The following is a 22,181-nucleotide window of genomic DNA, read 5'->3' on the forward strand; positions in this document are numbered from 1 at the left end:
TAGGTAGCACTGCTAAGTCCACTTTTCCCCCAAGACAGGCCATTACTGAGACACATAGCAACTACATTTTTTAAAAAATGGATTGCCAGAGACACAGAAGATTTTTTCAAGTTCCATTACAAGAAAACATAACATGACTTACAGGCATTAGTAGCATTGCTTTTACCACACTTGATTTATTAAAGTAAAATTGTTACACATACTGATTACAATAACAAACAATGAGTCAATTGGCAATCATTGACTCAAGTTGTAGTAGTTTCTAAGAATCTAGAGTCTATATACTATTTAGAATTCAAAATGATATAAAACAAAAAATTGTCAAGTATGTTTCTTGTTATTGCTTTGTAATTTTTGACTAGAATTTAGAAATTTGTGCTTGGAAAAAAACATAAGTGATTATCTTGTAACATCTTACGTCCTTTTAATTTCAGCTGACATTTTTATAGCCTGCAAAAATTTAGAAAGAAAATTGCAACAGTTATTATTAAATCATATACTGTAGGCTGGGCGCGGTGGCTCAAGCCTGTAATCCCCGCACTTTGGGAGGCCGAGACGGGTGGATCACGAGGTCAAGAGATCGAGACCATCCTGGTCAAAATGGTGAAACCCCATCTCTACTAAAAATACAAAAAATTAGCTGGGCATGGTGGCACATGCCTGTAATCCCAGTGACTCAGGAGGCTGGGGCAGGAGAATTGCCTGAACCCGGTAGGTGGAGGTTGCGGTGAGCCGAGATCGCGCCATTGCACTCCAGCCTGGGTAACAAGAGGGAAACTCCATCCCAAAAAAAAAAAAAAAAAAAAAATACTGTACACCATCACATTGTAATTCTATTATTGCAAATCTGGTTAACTTTTTTTAATGAAAGTTTTTAGAATTAGTATTAGTATAATTAGACTATTCCAAGATATGAGGATAACAGAGAGAACTGGTACCTTATATGAAAAACAAAATAGCCTGCCAATCTGGACAATATAGTGCAACCCCGTCTCTACAGAAAACTTAAAAAATTAGCCTGGCATGATGGTACCAGCCTCCACCTCTGGTCCCAGCTACTTGGGAGGCTGAGGTGGGACGATCACTTGAGCTTGGAGGTAGAAAGGCTACAGTGAGCGGTGATCACACCACTGCACTCCAGCCTGGGCAACAGAGGAAGACCCTGTCTCAAAAAAATAAATAAAAATAAAATCAGGATGTTATCTACATATGTAAGTAACATGACTAAATAGAAATAAGATATCAGAGGGGTGGCTAGGTGCAGTGGCTCACGCCTGTAATCCTAGCACTTTGGGAGACCAAGATGAGTGGATCAGCTGAGGCCAGGAGTTTGAGACCAGCCTGACTAACATGGTGAAACCCTGTCTCTACTGAAAATGCAGAATTAGGCGTGGTGTTGCATGCCTGTAATCCCAGCTGCTTGGGAGGCTGAGGCAGGAGAATTGCTTGAACCCAGGAGGTAGAGGTTGCAGTGAACCAAGATTGTGCCATTGCACTCCATCTGGGGCAACAAGAGCGAAACTCTGTCTCCAAAAAAAGTAAAGATGATCAGAGGGGTTTTGTAACATAAGGAAATTATTTGTACTGCATTTTATTAGATCAAAAAACCTTCCTGGCAGTTTCAGAACATTACTAATTTGATGTTTAATTGTTTACATTTAAAGAGCATATCGGTATCTTCAAAAGGCAGCAGGCATGAACCATACCAAAGCCCTGGAGAGAGTGTCATATGCTCTTTTATTTGGTGATTACTTGCCACAGAATATCCAGGCAGCAAGAGAGATGTTTGAGAAGCTGACTGAGGAAGGTTCTCCCAAGGGACAGACTGTAAGTATATTCTCAGTGAAGAATCTCTCTGCATGTAGCACTTGTTTTTAAAAGCAGTTTACTCTCTATGTCCTGACTTCTTTTAAAAAGTCAGACTGGAAGATAAAGTATCTTTAAATACCAGTTTTGTGCCTGACCATTTTACCAGTCTTCTTGGATAGTCTTTTCCCTTAGTCTGGGAACATTTATGATCAGTGAACACATTTTTGCAATTGTGTCTTGCCACAATTACATTTGTACTTTTCCAAATTTAGTCTGTATAGAATGAAATATGAAGATAATTATTTTTTATCTGAAATTACTCACCATTGCATTTTTTTAAAGTTCAGATGTTGCAGCTCATGTTAATCTTGGTGTTTTTTTTTTTTAAACTATTTTATTACAGAAGCTAGTATATACATATCCTTCTATAATAGATCTTTCTCTTTGTGTATATATACATATTTTTATTAAAATGAGATACCACTCTCTATTGTTCTAGAACTTCACCTTTTCATCCCAGCAAATTTTAAGTCATATAATTCCCACACTATGTTCATATGATGTTGAACCCCAAAATTTTCGTTATACCTGTTTTGTCCAAACCAGTATTCAGTCCAGGAATATATCCTACATTTGGTTATCTGGTATAGCCCAATGCCTTTTTTGTCTGTATTAGATATAGGGACAGTTTTTCTGCAGAATATCCTACCTCTGTTTGTTTTTTCATGGTGGCTTTTAGTTTGTTTCTTCATCACCTGTATTTCCTGTCAATAGGAAGTCACAGCTAAAGGCCAATGAACTCAAGTAAAATGTTTTTGGCTAGACTACATTACAAGGGATGTTCCGTATTCTACATTGTATCACATCAGTTGATAACATATCTGGTTGTTTCCCCATTAATAATCCTAAGATTGACAACTGAATTTAGAGGGCCATCATATTTATTTAAAATTCCTTCAATAATTCAAGTTTATTCAAGCTGTGAGACTTGCTTAAAGATAAACAAAATATCTAATCACAAGGAAAGTCTGTTTTCAAACTGTTCAGACAATAACAGGAGTCATAACAGTTATTTTCTTAGAACTGAATACCTAACGATTCTGCAGCTCTTTCCTCGGTATTTTATTATAAACAGATTATATCTTAATTGTTCCCCTTTGTTTTCAAAGCTCTTTCCCTTCTTTGCATGAATCAGTTTATATAAAATTAACATATATATTCTTTATTTTCAGACGCATTCCGCTCTGAAGAACGTTTTTACTTTTTAAGGCATCAGTTCCATTTAATATTAGAACCTTACAAAGCCACAGCGTTTTATATGTTGCAAAGCACTCTCTCCATGAAAATTAATTCTAGTTGATGCAACAAAGCCTGAAATCACAGTGGCTTAACACTACAGAGAGTTTTCTTGCTCATACTAGATTTGATGAAGCCCTCCTGTTTGCGCCACTCTTTTCTGAATAGTGACTCCTGGTCGTGGGCTGCTTCTGTTATGTAGCTACACTGACTGCTACATGGATCTTCCAAGCCATGATCAAGTGAGAAAAGAGCCTCAGGAATCCATTAGGATGTTTTCAGGCTTACATCCCTGACAGCCATATCCCAGGCATGTGATTCTGCCAAGAGGCTGGGAAATGTAGAGGAGCTCATGATTCCAGTGAGCACTTCAGTCTCTGCCACGCCTGCCTTTGTCACATTAGCTTGTACTTTCCTGCTATCAAGGATGATCCACAGAAAGCAAAGGGTTGAAAAGGTTGAACTTCACCAATGCATTGTTTGTTACATTTTTTTTTTTTTAATTTTTAGAAAACCATTTGTGCGCTAACATTGTAGAGCAGCCTTTCTCCCCGACCCCTTCAACTTGACTCCTTGCTGCCTCTTTTTATATGTGGGATAGTTTATCTTGGTAATTCATCTCTTGTCCGTTTTCATAGTGTATCCTTCTCTGTGTAGAGAAATATGCTGATGTACCAATAATAGGAGTTGTCTTCATAATGGCTGTTCATAACGATGAAGTAAAAGTCATGTTTACATATATTCAGCTTTGTCTTTCTAGTTAATATTAATTTGTCTTCAAGCTAAACTTTTTGTCTTAAGTTACATTTAATTGCGGTGGGTGCAGTGGCTCATACCTGTAATCCCAGCAGTTTGGGAGGCTGAGGAGGGTGGATCACTTGAGGTCAATAGTTCGAGACCAGCCTGGCCACATGGTGAAACTCCTTCTCTACCAAAAAATAATAAAAACTAGCCATGCATAGTGGCATGCGCCTCTACTTAGTCCCAGCTACTCAGGAGGCTGAGGTGCGAGAATCGCATGAACCCAGGAGGCAGAGGTTGCAGTGAGTCAAGATCACACCATTGCACTCCAGCCTGGATGACAGAGTGAGACCCTGTCTCGAAAATAAATAAATAAATAAAATCAAAAATTAAAAAAAATAAAAGTTACATTTAATCGTATAATGTGTACAACCCTGAATGCTTTTCTAAGGCTCTTTAATTCCACATTTGTACATACAAATTCAAATCTTTTAGAATGTAAAGATTCTTGCATTTTTTCGTAGTATGTAAAACTGTGTCTGTCTTAGATAAACCTTGACCAAAGGAAGATTTCTTACTTTTATTATTTCAGGCTCTTGGCTTTCTCTATGCCTCCGGACTTGGTGTTAATTCAAGTCAGGCAAAGGTAATACTATTAAACTTTATTGCATATTACAATTGAATTGAATAAATGTGTGCCTATGTCCAGTTAAACATTTGTTGTTCTTTCACAGGCTCTTGTATATTATACATTTGGAGCTCTTGGGGGCAATTTAATAGCCCACATGGTTTTGGTAAGTAGACTTTAGTGGAAGGCTAGTAACATTAAGTATCAGGGAATTTGTGGTTTACAGTGGCCACAGCTTGTTCAGCTTTACTAATCAAGATTTGCTTGTATTGATTAAGACCAAATATTCAGTTGAACTTCCTTCAAATTCTTGTTAATGGATATAACAGATGGAATCTACATGTAAATGAAAATTGGTGGAGTGCACAGTTTTTCTTTAAAATTATTAGTTTGGCTGATTGCCCTTAAAAAGAGAGATCTGATAAATGGCTGTTTTTAAATTTTCTCTGAGTTGGAATTATTTGTCAGAATCATTTTTTAGATTAGATGATCATAAATTTTAAAAAAAACTTTTTAGTTTTCAAAATTTTGTAAATAGTGGCTACGGAATAAGAACATGAAATATTATACATTATTTCGCAACAATGCCCTAAGGATTGTTAAAAGTTCATGAAGTTATTTATGCAGAATGACTCCAGAGAACTCTACTTTGCATCTTCTGCTCTTCATGATTAGTTGTGTTCTCATTTATTCTGTCAGTTATTGCTAGTGACATTGTGCCTGCTTCTAGTAGTCTCATTTTCCCTATTTTGCCGCTTTGTTACTTTTTCTTTGCTAATTTGGAAGATTAACTATTTTTGTTACAAAATTGTGTCTAAGATTAAAACTGGTTCTAAGTGAAAGCCCTTACAATTTTTCTCTTATGAGTAAAACGCACACACATCAAAAATAAAGTTTATGACATCTATTTTGATTGCTCTAGGAACTATATTATTTATTTCCTTGTTCTTAGCTATGGCCTGCTTGTTGAAGTTACTGAATAAATTACCTCAAAACCTAAAACTTCGCATAAATAAGGTGTTAGTGTACTTGGGTCACATGACAGCAAAATTCTGAGCAGGCTTAGCTTTATTTGTTCCACAAAGAATGCCATTGAAGTACATGAAACTGCTGTCTCCTCACATGAAGTTGTTTTACAGGGTTACAGATACTGGGCTGGCATCGGAGTCCTCCAGAGTTGTGAATCTGCACTGACTCACTATCGTCTTGTTGCCAATCATGGTATCTATGTTTCCCCCTTTTACCCTTCAGGGAAGATAAATAAATGGACTTAACTTTAAACATACCTATTTTTATTGTTCTCTTTGAAGTATTATAAATGGCTCTTTTATGTGGACTCATGTTTAGTTAAGGTTCAGATGTACTTTTTTCTTTATTTAATTTTGCTTTGAGTTCTATTTAAATATGTTTTTTAAAAGTTCCGTTTATTAATAGATTACTGATTTGTGATCTCTATAGACTACTCTAAAAGCAATTTCCTTTAACATTGTGTTTGTAAACGTTTGGCAGCTAGAATTGTACTTCTCTGTCTCTGGAACTCTCTGGAACAATCCTTCTGATTTTCCTCCATGTTATTATTTTATCCCTCTATTTCAGTTGCCAGTGATATCTCGCTAACAGGAGGCTCAGTAGTACAGAGAATACGGTTGCCTGATGAAGTGGAAAATCCAGGAATGAACAGTGGAATGCTAGAAGAAGATTTGATTCAATATTACCAGTTCCTAGCTGAAAAGGGTGATGTACAAGCACAGGTATGTGTTTAAACAGCTCACCGAATACCTTTACTGCATTTATATTTTAATCTTTTGGGGAAGGGAGCAAGCACTTATATCTGTAAGTTATATATTTTGATACCATGAGATACTATTGTTTTGTACAGCCCATATTAATTTACATTTATTTACAAATTTACCTTTTCATTACTCTTTATTATGTTATCTCATTTTTTTTTTTTGAGACAGAGTCTTGCTCTGTTGCCTAGTGTCACTATCTCAGCTAACTACAACCTCCGCCTCCTGGGTTCAAGCGATTCTCTTGCCTTAACCTCCCCAGGTAGCTGGGAATGCAGGCATGTGCCACCACGCCCAGCTAATTTTTGTGTTTTTAGTAGAGATGGGAGTTTCACCATGTTGGCCGGGCTGGTCTTGAACTGGCCTGAGTGATCCCACCCACCTCAGCCTCCCAAAGTACTGGGATTACAGGCGTAATTACAGCCACCGTACCCAGCCAGTTCTTTATTATTGTATCTCCCAGCTTCTAGTAATCTTGCTTCTTTCTGAAGAGCACCCATTTGTATTTCCTTTATAACAGGTTCACTGGAAACAAATTCAGTTTTAATTTATGTGAAAATGCCTTTATTTGACCTCTGCTTTAGAAGGATACTTTCTGTTTTTATTTTGTTTGTTCGTTCGTTTTTTTGAGACAAAGTCTTGCTCTGTCACCTAGGATAGAGTACAGTGGCATGATCTCCGCTCACCATAACCTCTGCCTCCTGGGTTCAAGCAATTCTCCTGCCTCAGCCTCCTGAGTATCTGGAATTACAGGTGCCCACCACCACTCCCAGCTAGTTTTTGTCTTTTTAGTAGCAGGGTTTCACCATGTTGGCCAGGCTGGTCTTGAACACCTGACCTCAGATGATCCACCTCAGCCTCCCAAAGTGCTGGGATTACAGGCGTGAGCCATTGTGCCCCGCCTGTTTTTTGTTTTTTACTCACTCTGTCTCCCAGGTTGGAGTACAGCAGCGCAATCAAAGCTTACTGCAGCCTCAACCTCTCCAGGCTCAGGTGATCCTCCCACCTCAGCCTCTCAAGCAGTGGGGACTACAGGCATGTGCTACCATGCCTGGCTAATTTTTCTATTTTTTTATAGAGACAAGATTTTGTGGTGTTGCCCAGATTGGTCTTGAACTCCTGGGTTCAAGTGATTCGCCTGCCTCGACCTCCCAAAGTGCTGAGGTTACAGGCATGAGCCGCTGCACCTGACCACAAATAGTACTTTGCAATTAAAAGCATATGTTTTTACTTTTCAAAATTTTAAGGGCAATTAATGTAGAATAATATTTTCAGAAGTTAGGACTGAATCTTTAGTTTTTTGAGTCACAAACAGAAACCATTTTATGACCAAATCATTTGTTGTTGGTCTGATTTTAATTATGTGCCAGATGCTACCACTTACTTTTGCCTTGTTTGGAATCGTTTTCAGGTTGGTCTGGGACAACTGCATCTGCACGGGGGACGTGGAGTAGAACAGAATCATCAGGTAACTACCCTGTTCCTAGGGCTTTGCACTTCAGTTATAGCAGGAAATGATATTCCCAATGTATTTCTTGCTAAGTCATTGTCAATATCAAACTTGTGTCGTTTAAACACCCATCACAAATGAGCTTTCAAGATCTAACCAACCCCTAAGAAAGCTGAAGAATGAAAATGTGAATATACCTCAGAATGGTAGGAAAGATTTTACTGATTCTCAAACCTAGTTCTCAATACTACCTCAAAAATACACATAAAGTTTTGGTTTTCTATAAGTATGTGATAAAATATGTCATAAAACACCTATTACAAAATATTTTATACAACTGAAAATGTTTATGTTGTTCGTGAGAAATCAGGAGTGTACAAGTACAGCAGTCGGATCTTTATCCAGTCACCAAGTTTTGTTGTAAAGATCACTCACTTCTACGTGAGTGTTGTGTGGAGACAAAAAAAGAAAAGAAAAAAAAAAGATCATTCATCTCTTTCCTTCTTTCATTAGTGTACCTGTCAGTATGTGAATCATCTGCCATCACATTTCCTAAGCGACATCTCCTCTCTGTAAACCATACATCTGACTATATGTGGTTCTCTTTCATAAAACTGTTAAACAGTCTATGATTCCAGTAGCTTAAAGACCAGAATTTTTACCATGCCCTTCAGGCCTTGAACCAGTCTCCGATTACCTCACCAGCCCCCTGCTCTCTGAGTTTCAGACAGCTGTTTTTCTAAGGGCTTTAACATACCAGAAACCTGGCTCAGGACTTCAGTAATGCAAGTCCCTCCCTCCAGAAAGAATATTCCCCCACCTACTTTCTTCATAGTGCTCGTTTCTGTTCATCCTCCAGAACTCAACTCCAACCTGGAATATGTCTCCCCAGATCCTCAACCCCACTCCAGGAATAGGTCACGGACCACGGTTAGGATTTCTAACAATTGTATTCCTTTTGGTCCTTGTCATTTTTAAATTAATTAATTGCGTAATTAAATTGTTTCCCTGTTACAACCTAACGTCCAAAAGGGCATAGACGATGTCTGCCTTGTTTGCCACTTTACTCCTAGCCCCTGGCAATGCCTAGCACATAGTAAGTTCTCAATAAATGTTTGTCAGAGTAATAAAACTGTTTTTCTACCATCCCATTTAAAATATTCTAATTAAGATTATTTTGTATACCATATCCCATCAACTTTGTTAGACTGTAACAAGATACATTTATCACTAAAATTATACCAAATATATAGATAGGGTTTTTTTTTTTTTTCTAATTCAGATGACTTTTGACAGCCTTTATTGTCTCTAGGTCATTAAAATGTATATCATTAGGCCAGAGAGGCATCAGCTAAGCTGGTTAATAAAAATATCAGGTGAGAAAACAATTCTGAGTAAGAGTTTCCTGCATACTTTATATATAGCCAGTTTGGGAATATTCTTGGTGTTATATGCTGCCTTCCTGTAAAGGAACTATACAACGATAAATTATTTCACCAGCTTCACAGATACAAAAGGAGTTCCCAATACACAACTGCATTAATTCAACAAATATTTTAGTATCTGCCATTCACTGCGAGGCATTCAGGATACAGTATTGGACAAAATAGTTTTGATCTTCGACCTTTTGGAGCTTTAACTTTAATAGGAGCATTAGATATTTTTTAAATGATCACCCCAAATATAAATTGTGGTTATTCTTACAAAGGAGATTTAAAAGATACAAAAATTGATTAATGGGTAGGAGTTACCACTTGCCAGGAAAGACTTCTGTAAAGAGAAGTGGAAAACCTTTAAGTTGACACTGGAGATAAGGTTATTCCAGGCCAAAAAGAACAGTATGTGCCGAGGCCCAGAGACGGGAAGGAACATCGCTGGTCTGCCCATAGTACAGAGATCAAGAAGAAACAGAACTGAGATAAGCAGTGCCTGATCACATCAGCATATCCCTGCAGCACTTCAAGGAGCTACAAGGATCAGCATGTTCAGATTTGAAAACAATGGCTTTGGCTGCAGTATAGAAAATGAATTAGTAGACCCCAAGAATAAAATCAGACAGATCAGGGACTGGAGTATTCCTGAACTTCAGGTGAGAGAGAAGGTGGCTTGGACTAGAACTATGGTAATGGAAGATAGTAGTGGATTCAAGATGTATTTGGTGGTAAATGTCACAGGACTTAGTGATGGATAGGCTATGAGTGAAGGGGGGCAGATACCTTAAGCAACCAATAAGATGGTATTGCCATTTGCTTAAATTGAGCTGCTGGAGGAGAAGCAAGTTGAGGTCAGAAAGAGAAGATTTCAGGTACATGTTCGGGCATGGGATAGGGTGTTCAGAGGTAATTGAATAGACTGGATTAAAGCTGAAAATGTAAATTTAAGAGTTGCCATCATCTCGATGGCATGTGAAGCTATGGGAATAGATGAGATTGCTTAGAGAATGCAAAGTAAGAATGGAGTCCAAAACTGAGCCCTGAAGAACTTGAACGTTCAGAAGTCAACTGATAGAAAACCAGCAAAGCAGACTTAGGTGGTACAGGTAGATTTAGGATTGAAACCAGGAGAGAGTGACATCTTGTAAGCCAAGCTGAGTCTGTCAGGAAGGAAGCCTTGATGGACTGTGCCAAATGCTGCAGAGAAAGGTGGAGTGAGATTAACTAAAAATTTAGATTGGGCCGGGCGGGGTGGCTCACGCCTGTAATCCCAGCACTTTGGGAGGCCAAGGCGGGTGGATCACGAGGTCAAGAGATCGAGACCATCCTGGTCAACATGGTGAAACCCCGTCTCTACTAAAAATACAAAAAATTAGCTGGGCATGGTGGTGCATGCCTGTAATCCCAGCTACTCAGGAGGCTGAGGCAGGAGAATTGCCTGAACCCAGGAGGCGGAGGTTGCAGTGAGCCGAGATCATGCCATTGCACTCCAGCCTGGATAACGTGAGTGAAACTCCATCTCAAAAAAAAAAAAAAAAATTTAGATTGGCACTATGAAGCTCATTGGTGGCCTTGACAAGCTGTGTTTTTGATGTAATGAATGGAAGCCAATTAAGACTAGACTGTAGTGTGAATTGAAGTGCATGTTGCCAATTTATTCGAGAAGTTTGCCTGTGAAGGAAAGTAGCTAACAGAACAGTCATCATTAGAGAGAAAGTGGGGGTCTCTAAAGGAGATATATATATTGAATGTTTTGGTTTGAATTTTATTTTTTATTTTATTTTACTTACTTACTTATTTAGAGACAGGTTCTTGCTCAGTCACCCAAGCTGGAGTGCAGTGGTGTGATCTTGGCTCACTGTAACCTCCACCTCCTGGGCTTCTCCTGCCTCAGCCTCCCAAGTAGCTGAGATTATAGGCGCATGCCACCATGTCAGGCTAATTTTTGTATTTTTTGTAGTGACAGGGTTTCACCATGTTGGCCAGGCTGGTCTCGAACTCCTGACTTCAAGTGATCCACCCGTCTTGGCCTCCCAAAGTGCGGGGATTACAGATGAGAGCCACCGTGACCAGCTGGGTTTTATTTTGTAATAATGAGATTACAGAATATGGACAAGGGGGAACTGGTTCCAAAACAGGGAGAAGTTAAATCAGCAAAGAAAAGAAGGGGAATAACCAATGGTACAAGGTTCTTAACAAAAATGGGCAGCAATACAGTTTAAAGCGGTGATAATGAATTTCTGCTGATGCTAGTGTGTTTACTTCAGTGATTTTTAAGTAAGGTTAAGAATTCTTCTCAAAACAATACATGAGGAAATTGTATTCCTTTAGAGAACAATGAAAATATGCTCCATGTCTTGGAAAGATGACTTAGTTTTTCCTTTCTCCCAGGTTATCAGTAAAGAGATAGACCAAAGAAGTCAAGCTGCTCTTAAATGTCTTTTAAGCAAGCTGATTGCCCACACATAACAGAAAACTTCTTAGACCTTAAGTTTAGGAGACACAAGAAATTTCTTTGCATCTATAATTATGCAATGACTTCCTGATAAATAGTACAGTTATTTGGTAAAATAAAATTTCTAGATGTACTGATTTCTCTTTCAAAATATTGATAACTGGGCATTCTTATTTTTAAAGCACTGTAATATAACAAGATTTTTTAAATGTTCCTGAAATAATTATTTTGGCTGAAAAGTCAAAAGCAGATTCTGTTAAAAACTAATTATTTTAATAAATTCTTTTCTCGTAGAGAGCATTTGACTACTTCAATTTAGCAGCAAATGCTGGCAATTCACATGCTATGGCCTTTTTGGGAAAGGTACTGTACATCCTGTGAATGTTTTATGTAATAGCAAGAGGTGTTTGCATAATTAGCATGTATTGTATTCAGGATCTACAATTTACCAAAAATAAATTGGAAATAAAATTCCTAATGCAAAACTATTATATCTTAAAGTGCTATTCTGAGGCATTTTCTTAGGCAACTTAAATATAACATAGTGTTTGCTCATCAGTATGTTAATTATTCATTGGAATTAGCTCTCACTGTCTGAGCTCCTACTTTTTGTGTATTTATGCAATAATGAGGAATGCATTCTTGATGCTTTGCAGTTTTTGCTAAGACTCTCACAGTTGCCTGTTTCCTTCCATGCGGAATAGAGGCAATTAGAGTTTGTTGAAATTCATTTGTAGAACTTTTGTCTTAAATGTGTTAACCATGACCCACCTCTTCTCAATGTAGCTATGTTCTCAAGCAAGGGAACATTTAAGTCTAGAGACTTTATAAATCAATTCCATCTGTCATGGAAGAATCTCAAAACTTTCTTTTTCATTATTTTGAAACATAGTACAAATCAATGGATGTTTTCACTTCTAGCTAAATCCTAAAGTAAGGAAGTTTAGATGGAATGTATCTCAGAGGTTTTTACAAATGGAAAATTGTATCATGATTTGCCTCATGATCATACTAGTTAATTGAACATTTAAATATTCTAGCTGTTATATAGCATAGAACTTGGTATTCTTCCATGTTTTTGCTAAGCATTTAAGAACTTTTCATTCCTCCTCTTTTGGTTTTTGCTCTGAACTACTGTCATTGTCTTTAAAAACTATTTTTTAAATTTATTGTTTCTTTAACATGTATGTGGACAAAGACAGTCTTGACCATTCTGTTTTTCTTTCTCTTGGCGCTTTATCATTCTCCATACCAGATACTCTGATTGTTTAGTGTTTAAACCCTTTTCAGATAAACCTTTTAGTTACTTTGCTTCCTGAAGTTAAGACCCACTTGTGATCTTATCCTGGGGAAAGTAGTGGTGGAGGAGAAAGAAGAAGGAACACTGTGAGCATCTGCCCTTATCCTTGTTGAATCACTGATCTGATCCTAAGCAACTTATTAACCAATTGACTGCCCTGGAATAGAGTGAGAAAAATGATTCATCTTGGGCTTAAAGATTTCCTCTGAGACTGATATATGAGCTGATTTTATGTATTCATGTTTACAAATAAGTCATAAATTTGAGATGACATCAAAATATATAATTACTAAAATGTTTGCTTTTAAGAGTTTGCTTCTCATTCTTTTTTCTGTTTTCTTTTTTTTTTTTTTTTTCTGAGATGAAGTCTTCCTTTGGCACCCAGGCTGGAGTGCAGTGGCAAGCTTTCGGTTCACTGCAGCCTCCGCCTCCTGGGCACAAGTGATTCTGCTGCCTCAGCCTCCCGAGTAGCTGGGATTACAGGCATGTGCCACCACACCTGGCTAATTTTTATATTTTTAGTAGAGACAGGGTTTTGCCATATTGACTAGGCTGGTCTCGAACTCCTCACCTCAGGTGATCTGCCCGTCTCAGCCTCCCAAAGTGCTAGAACTGCCAGCATCAGCAACCACACCCAGCCTTTGCTTTTAATTCTAAAGTATCCTGCGGGGAATTCTAAATTTTTTGGAAATGATTTCATGAGAGCTAACAAAAACCAAAAGGAGATAATAAAGGAGAAAAATGTACTTGAAGAGAGGGTTACAGCTCTTACTGAAATTGGGGTCTGTTTTCCAGATGTATTCGGAAGGAAGTGACATTGTCCCTCAGAGTAATGAGACAGCTCTCCACTATTTTAAGAAAGCTGCTGACATGGTAAGACTTTGTCTCAGTGTACTGAAATGTGTACCATATTACTAATATTTTAATAAATAAATTTGTTATATTAAAGGGTTAATCTTAACCAACTCACACTATACATTATTGAAACTGCTTATTAAATATGATTCATTGAATGTATTGATTAGACAAAGCCCTCTGTATAAAAAGCAATTTTTTTAGGAACCAGATTGTTGATTTTTAATTAAGTTTCATTGAGAAGTTTCCTAATCAGGGAAATACTGATTTTTAGTAATGGAACTGGGAGTTATATAATCTACCTATTTGTAATGCAACATGAAATTTAAAAGCTTACATAATAGGATACTTTTCATAATTGTAGTACATAATTTAGGCTTTTTTTGGCTCAGAAAACTGCATATGAATACCTAAAACCTTGTATATCTTCAGTATGTACACTTACCTTTCTGTCAACTCTTACATGTTACTGCAGTTCCAGATGTCACTTGAATGCTTCCCTAAGGAATGCTATGACAGTCTTTTTAAAGATGTCTTCTGTCCCTCTAAGTCTAGGTGAATTCTAGAGTTTTTCTTTCTAGTCCAAAACAGTGATTCTCTTTGCTCCATGACACTTCAGTAATCCTAAGAATATCTTTGGCACCTTATAGCAGCATTGCTGTTATTACATGATTGTGCTATTATTACAAGATGTTCCATGATACCTTTCCTCTTTATTGGGGTGGGATGTTTTTCATTGGGATGTTACCGGTGAAAAACTGCAAAAATGTGACCTGCTTTTAATTTTGATGAAATACATCAGTCATGCTGTATGTCATAAATTCATGGTCATAAAGTAACTCACCAAAATTTAATTCTAAATGAATTTACTATTTACTCTTTTTCAGCAAATTACCCAAAGCCCCCAAATGTCTAAAAGTCAATATTATGTTTAGTCTGAAGAGAAGAAAGTTTTGTTTTGAATGGAAAAGTACTAAGACATGTTTTTGAATATGCTTATAAAGGATTTATTTTGCAGTTATTTATTCTTGCCTATTTTTTAATGAATTCTTTTCACTTTTTTGTCTGATTTCTCTGGTTTTCAGGGCAACCCAGTGGGACAGAGTGGCCTTGGAATGGCCTACCTCTACGGGAGAGGGGTTCAAGTTGTAAGTGTTCAGTCCGACATTCTGACTTTAATGAGCAGTTGGCTGGAGAGGTAGGGACATGTTCCTTAATTAGCTTCCAGTCAGCCGAGGTGGTGCTGTTCCGTTGTAAGCAAAGCTGAACCTCTTCCTGTTGTCTGAGTTTGTCTCACTATCACTTCACACCCGACAGACACCACTGTCTTAGAACAGCTCTGTGTCTGGCACTTTCTCCCAAAGGTGTGGAGCTGTTTCTTGTTCTTCCATCTCTGCTCTCTGCCCCACCTACTATAACCCTTTCTCAGGACTTAAAACATCTCCTTGCCTACTTTTTTACTCAAGCCTGAAAAAATGCACAATTGCCTTTCATTTAGGAGGAAGAAAGCTTTCTGTTCTGCCCTTTGTCCCCTCTAGCTACCACCTCTCTCCTCCCAGCCCTTCACTCGGAGCCAAACTAAGCTGCTATTCACTCTTGAGTTCTTAGCAATCAAACTGCTTCTTTATGGAACTATACTCTGTACAGATCACCAGTAACCTCCTAAATGTTAGTCCAATTGACATTTTTTTGGTTCTGCCTCACTTGACTTCTCCCTTGCCTTATGTTCTGAGTCTGGGTTTCCTTGGCCATTGCATCTTATCCTTCTGTGCAACCTCCTCATGTTGGATGTCCCTGGATTCACGTTGCTGTTTTCTTTCTATATGATCTCTTCAAGTAATATGAACTTTTAATTTGAGGCTGAATCTAAGAGCTATGTTTAAGAGTCTAATCTGTAGGTATTCTCTAACACGAAAGACAGTAACGTGTTCTCATTTTGAGGCCTTCTAGTCATTCTAGAACACTAAAATTCAGTAGTAACCTTTATTTTAACTTTTCTCCTTGAAGTATAATAATCATGTAGTGATTGGTAAGGTACACAGGGAAGAAATGAATAAGGAAAGAAGTTTCCTTCTTTAGTATTAGGAAAATTGAGGTTTAAAAAGGGTTAATGAGTCAGCAGAGAAGACTGACTTTCTTAATTCTTGGTTCTACTAGTGTTTGTACTTTCTGAAAGCAGCATACAAATTGCTTTTCTTCACCACCTTAAATATTAATCCCCCTATGACTTAAAGTATATTGTTATCTATAATAAGAATTAGAAGGTAGTCTTTTTAATGACTTACCAGAAATATTTTTTGTATGCTTTGTTCATTCCTTTTAGTAGATCTCCTAACTTTTGAGTATGTTAGCCTTTTGAGCTACTCATCATATGACATCTTTTTCTACAGAATTATGATCTAGCCCTGAAGTATTTCCAGAAAGCTGCTGAACAAGGCTGGGTGGATGGGCAACTACAGCTTGGTTCCATGTACTATAGTAAGTAACACTGGAATTAATAATGGATACACCCTAAATTAAGCTGCTTTCCACTAGATGGCATTATGATATGAAAATGGTTGTTACCAAATTCTGGCTGGTTAAATGTTCTCCCAGGTCTATGATTTGTACGTGTTTTTTTTTTTTTTTTTCATTGTAAATTGTATTAATCTGTATCAATATGTTAATTTGAATTAGATTCACATATTTAGTAAGAATTCTTTCATTAGAGTTTTATTCCTCATTTATAAAGCTTCTCTGATACTTAGCTAAATCTTACTTAGGTCTGTTAGCTCATGTGATTTTTTTTTTCTTACAGATGGCATTGGAGTCAAGAGAGATTACAAACAGGCCTTAAAATATTTTAATTTAGCTTCTCAGGGAGGCCATATCTTGGCTTTCTATAACCTAGCCCAGATGCATGCCAGTGGCACAGGTGTGATGCGATCATGTCACACTGCAGTGGAGGTACAGTCTTTTCTACCAGCTTGTGTGTAGGGAGTTGATTTGCTCAACAGGAAGGTCTACGCTTTTAATCCTGGTTTTCTTTGTTTTCTTCTATAATTCTAGACTCAGCCTACCTAGCTTTGATATACTCAGGGAAGACTGAGGGATCTGTAACTATTTAGTCTCTCCCTATTATTTAGTCTCTACCTGAAAGTATCAACTATACAAGGGGAGATAGTGGTGTCTGCAGCATCTCTACCACCTAAGACAATATCTGATAATAATCAGGATCAAAAAAATATATGAGCTGGGCACAATGGCACATGCCTGTAGTCCCAGCTACTTAGGAGGTTGAGGTGGATGATGGCTTGAGCCCAGGAGTTCGAGACCGACCTGGACAACATAGCAAGAGCCTATCTCTTTAAAAAAAAAGAAAAGAAAAGAAAAAAAGAGAAGTGTACATTGAACGAATGTTCCAAAAAGGAATGCCAATAGCTCCTAATTGAAAATTTTCCTCTTAGCTCTCTCAGACCTGGCACTTTAGAGTGACATTGATAAATGCTTAGCAAAGTTTCTAAATCTCTGTGCTTTAGTTTACTCACTTGTGGCTGTTAACAGGACTTAACCCATAGGGTGGTCCCTCATGAACCTCATGGGAGGTTGTAAGAATGGCGGTACACACAAATCATTAGAACCTTGCCTGGGCAGAGTAACTGGTGATTTTTATAGCACAATAATTATGTACTGTTAACTTTTTTTTATAAACCTGTTGACTTCTAAAGAGTAAGTGAAAACTTTAAATAAGTATCTCATACGTCTATGTCTATTCAAGAAAGCTGCCAGAAATTGAAAGAGCAAGCTTAATAGGAACTTGTAGCCAAAGTACATAAGTGATTTTCTGCTATATGTTTCTTATTTTGTTTTACTGATTTTTTTTCCCCATCTCACACAGTTGTTTAAGAATGTATGTGAACGAGGACGTTGGTCTGAAAGGCTTATGACTGCCTATAACAGCTATAAAGATGGCGATTACAATGCTGCAGTGATCCAGTACCTCCTTCTGGCTGAACAGGGCTATGAAGTGGCACAAAGCAATGCAGCCTTCATTCTTGATCAGAGTAAGGTTCATTTTAGTCCCGCCTTAGGTTTAGAATGTACAAGTTCACATCGGGTTAATCTGTTCAAAACGAAAAGCCACTAGGAAACAGTTGTTGTTATAACTGAAACTGAACACACATGCTTAAGTTATTAATATTTTACTTTAGCCATCATAGTTTTATAACTAGATATGACTGTAGAAATGGATTTGACATTCATTTTAAAATTAAGCACTTTCCATAAATACATTTTTCAAAATACAGTGGATATAAAAGTGCCATTTTTCCAACACTGTGCAGAAAAGTGGCTCAGTAGTCTCAATGGTTCTATAAATAAAACATGTTTCACAAAGTAGTGACCTCTTGCATCCAGCCATTGCTTTGAACCCACTATTCTAGTTCAATAATTGTTTAATTTCAGTACTTGTTCAATTCTTCTTATATCCTAATTCTTGTTTAACTTATGCTCCACCTGTCCTCCCTACTTTGCAAATGAAAAGTAAGTCTAGTGCCTTTTCTTAAATGCCTGATTTTATTTTGTTTCTTTTTCTGTAGGAGAAGCAACCATTGTAGGTGAGAATGAAACTTATCCCAGAGCTTTGCTACATTGGAACAGGGCTGCCTCTCAAGGTGAGTGATAATTCAAGGTTAAGAGTTTCGCTCAAGGACCTCCCTGTGTTGTTTATCTCCCATGAACATTAAATCATGTCATTCATCACCTTTAAATTAAGTAGAGCCTGGGTGTAATGGCTCACGCCTGTAATCCTAGCACTTTGGGAGACCAAGGCAGGAGGATCACTTGAGGTCAGGAGTTCGAAACCAGCCTGGCCAACATAGTGAAACCCTGTCTCTACTAAAAATACAAAAAAAAAATTAGCCGGGCTCCTATAATTCCAGCTACTCAGGAGGCTGAGACAGGAGAATCACTTGAACCCAGGAGGCGGAGGTTACAGTGAGCCAAGATCACGCCACTGCACTCCAGCCTGGGTGACAGAGCGAGACTCCGTCTCAAAAAAATATAATAATTAATTAAGCAGAGAGATACTGTGAATTAATTTGTTTGCATATTATTGGTATTTATTCTTAACATAGAAGTTTCTAGAGCCAGAGTTTCTAAATTGGATTGTAAAGACTTGGTACTACACATTTCCATCAAGCTATGATTCACTCTGGTTTCTAGTTTGAGGCCAGTATACTGTGTGAAATGGGAATTAAATAGAATATATGATAGAACGTTAGTCTGAAACCTGAAAGACTGTAACTTTTACCTCACTCTTTTTTTCTTTTGAATATTTATTTTTTATACATGTTTCTCTGCCTGTTCCTTCTCCAAGCCTAAATGGTCAAGCTGGACTCATTTTTTTTTTTTTTTTTTGAGACGGGCTCTTGCTCCGTCGCCCAGCTGGAGTGCAGTGGCATGATCTTGGCTCACCACAACCTCCGCCGCTTGGGTTCAAATGATTCTCCTGCCTCAGCCTCCGGAGTAGCTGGGACTACAGGCACAAGCCACACGCCTGGCTTATTTTTTATATTTTAGTAGAGACGGGTTTCACCTTGTTAGCCAGGATGGTCTCAATCTCCTAACCTCATGATCCGCCTGCCTCGGCCTCCCAAAGTGCTGGGATTACAGGCATGAGCCACTGCCCCCAGCCGAAGCTGGACTATTTTAAAATGTAAATGACATGATAAAATAGGAGCCTGATTCTTTACTTAGGAGTGTTAGTGAAAGGAGGGAGTACAACTTGAGTATCCCTTATCTGAAATGCTTAGGACCAGAGTGTTTCAGATTTCAGATTTTTTTTTGTTTGTTTTTGTGTGTGTGTATTTGGAATATTTGCGCATATCGTTTAAGCATCCTTAGTCCGAAATCTGAAATGCTCCAGTGACCATTTCCTTTGAACATGACTTTGAACGTCAAGTTTCAGGTTTGGGGGCATTTCAGATTTCAAATTTTTTAATTAGGGATATTGAACCTGTCTGTCCCCCAACACACACACCAACTTGGTTTTACAAAACTCTCTCTATTCCAAAGCCTGCAGAAGAGCTACACTTCTAGTTTAAATCTGCACTGGATTTTATAACTTGGCTGAAAGGATTTGTTACAAAGTTTGTGTACTACAAATTAAAAGTCTTTGTTTTATGTAAGCATGCTAACAGGAGGAAAGAAAAATTTGGTCTGTTTTAAACATTATTTATTGGCAGTTTTGCATTTAACTTTTGTTTAAGGCTATACTGTGGCTAGAATTAAGCTTGGAGACTACCATTTCTATGGATTTGGCACCGATGTAGATTATGAAACTGCATTTATTCATTACCGTCTGGCTTCTGAGCAGCAGCACAGTGCACAAGCTATGTTTAATCTGGGATATATGCATGAGAAAGGACTGGGCATTAAACAGGTGAGTGTAGCTTCCAAACATGTTTGAATAATATAATTGTGATTGGGGAAAACACTTGCATTTGTATAAAAAATAGACTTTCCTTGACATTCAGTTGGATTTCAGGCCACTAAATTATGGGACTGATTTGTAATATTTCAGAAGACTGCCCTTCCATCTCTCATCTTCCAGGACACACAGAGACACACAGATATTACCATCCAAGCTGTTCTGTTTAGGGATTAAGCTGAAAACAGACTCATGAAAATGGAAGTGCCGTGCTGCCTCTGCTGATTACTACTTGTTTGAGAAACTATCTGTCAATCTTCAGCCAAATTCTATTATTTCTAAATTATTTTGAAATGAATTAAATGTATTCTACTGATAAATTTATTTCTGATTCTTAACACTTTCCTAACTAAGTCTGACGTTCTCTGGACTCATGACTTAAGGTTTTGCCTATGTTTCCCCACAAAGGGGGAAAAACTACAGACCCCCTTGTGCATTTTTAAGTTGGCATTTAAGTTTTTTCTTAGGTTTCAAAGGCTCTAAATTCTAGCTATTTTAAGCATTAACATTTTTAAGTAAAATTATTTACACTTAAAATATCCAGTAGAATCTAAATAACAATAATACCCACTCATTATTAATTTCTTTTAGAAATATACAAGCAAGTGCTTTAATTGAAAGTTATGGCTTTTCCTGTTTCCCTAAATTTATATTTTCTACCACAACTTCTGTAGAATGTAATACTAATGTATTGTTTTTAATGCTTAGTTTTTTTATTGATCACTCTATCGTACTTACCTGAAACAAATATATAAATTCATTTTGAATTTTATTAACAGCGATCTAAGTGTTAAGAAAAGTTCATGAGATATTACTAGTCACAGTTGATCACTTAATACATTGTTGATCAAATCTACAAAATATGTTTTGATAAAACTTTGCTTTTATATTAGTAATTGAAAATGCAATGGGCCAGGGACAGTGGCTCACACCTGTAATCCCAGCACTTTGGGAGGCTGAAGTGGGTGGATCATGAGGTCAAAGAGATTGAGACCATCCTGGCCAACATGGTGAAACCCCGTCTCTGCTAAAAAGACAAAAGTTAGCTGGGCATGGTGGCACACACCTGTAGTCCCAGCTACTCTGGAGGCTGAGACAGGAGAATCACTTGCAGAAAGCTGAGATTGCACCACTGCACTCAAGTCTGCAGAGCAAGACTCTGTCACAAAAAAAGAGAAAATGCATTTCTTAATGAGATAAATGGAGTATTTGTTAAAAGTTATTGAGCAGATTTAGCATTAATTCTGTTTTTCATTTTTTGAAATGTATGACTAGAATGTTGTTCACATAAATACGTATATGAAAATGAGAAGAGTTTCAATATAGCATGGTCACATAGTTCTTTAAACTGCCTTAACAGTTAGATGGCAATAATCAGAGTAACTTGTCATTAGAAATTATTCCTAATGATTAATCCCCTAACCACTTGATTAGGTCCCTCTTCAGTTGCATTGAAAGCAAAGAATTAGAAACCGAAAACTTGTGAAAGCATGTGTTCCCTGACACTGGAGCCTTTCACTTTTCCCTTTTTCTAGGAAAGAGTATTGAAAAGGCTTTACCAAGACTTATGAGATGGACTGTTAATTATACTCCTTCCTGTGCCACTTAGAGGCCCTTTGTTGACCTAACTGCTTAGGGATTGAGGGAAAGTTAAGTTCATTTTTGCTAATTCGCTATTTTCTTTACAAAATACTGCTGCTTTGTTCACATTTGGACATTTTATTTTAATTTCAGTATGTAAATGTTTATATATTAAACTTACCCTAGTATTTAGAATATTACTAATATTAGATACTTAAATATAATTCAGTCAAGGCTCTGGAGCTGCAAACTCAGTACATTCAACTTCTGGAAGGTCTCTGCCACTTAATGGAGGAATTGAAGCCTCTCTTTATTATCAAACCAGTCATCCAGTGTCCCATATTAGACTTAGCTTCTATCAGAAAGGCTGACAG

At 37.4% G+C, this 22,181-nt stretch overlaps 1 protein-coding gene across 2 annotated transcripts in view; it reads left to right on the forward strand.

Moving 5' to 3' along the window:
* The window catches only part of SEL1L (SEL1L adaptor subunit of ERAD E3 ubiquitin ligase), a 54,186-nt gene that overhangs the window by 25,492 nt on the left and 6,513 nt on the right, over positions 1-22,181 (forward strand). For both annotated transcript variants that reach the window (XM_032287707.1, XM_032287706.1), the window contains exons 6-19: positions 1,665-1,827; positions 4,439-4,492; positions 4,581-4,640; positions 5,614-5,695; positions 6,071-6,225; positions 7,676-7,732; positions 11,897-11,965; positions 13,698-13,775; positions 14,843-14,905; positions 16,148-16,235; positions 16,555-16,703; positions 17,635-17,800; positions 18,335-18,409; positions 20,006-20,178. In XM_032287707.1, coding sequence (XP_032143598.1) covers positions 1,665-1,827; positions 4,439-4,492; positions 4,581-4,640; positions 5,614-5,695; positions 6,071-6,225; positions 7,676-7,732; positions 11,897-11,965; positions 13,698-13,775; positions 14,843-14,905; positions 16,148-16,235; positions 16,555-16,703; positions 17,635-17,800; positions 18,335-18,409; positions 20,006-20,178 — 1,432 coding nt within the window. The remainder of the gene's footprint in view (positions 1-1,664; positions 1,828-4,438; positions 4,493-4,580; positions 4,641-5,613; positions 5,696-6,070; positions 6,226-7,675; positions 7,733-11,896; positions 11,966-13,697; positions 13,776-14,842; positions 14,906-16,147; positions 16,236-16,554; positions 16,704-17,634; positions 17,801-18,334; positions 18,410-20,005; positions 20,179-22,181) is intronic.

Source organism: Sapajus apella, unplaced genomic scaffold (genome assembly GCF_009761245.1).
Source record: "Sapajus apella isolate SASKATOON/1434 unplaced genomic scaffold, GSC_monkey_1.0 scaffold20, whole genome shotgun sequence".
Lineage (NCBI taxonomy): Eukaryota > Metazoa > Chordata > Mammalia > Primates > Cebidae > Sapajus > Sapajus apella.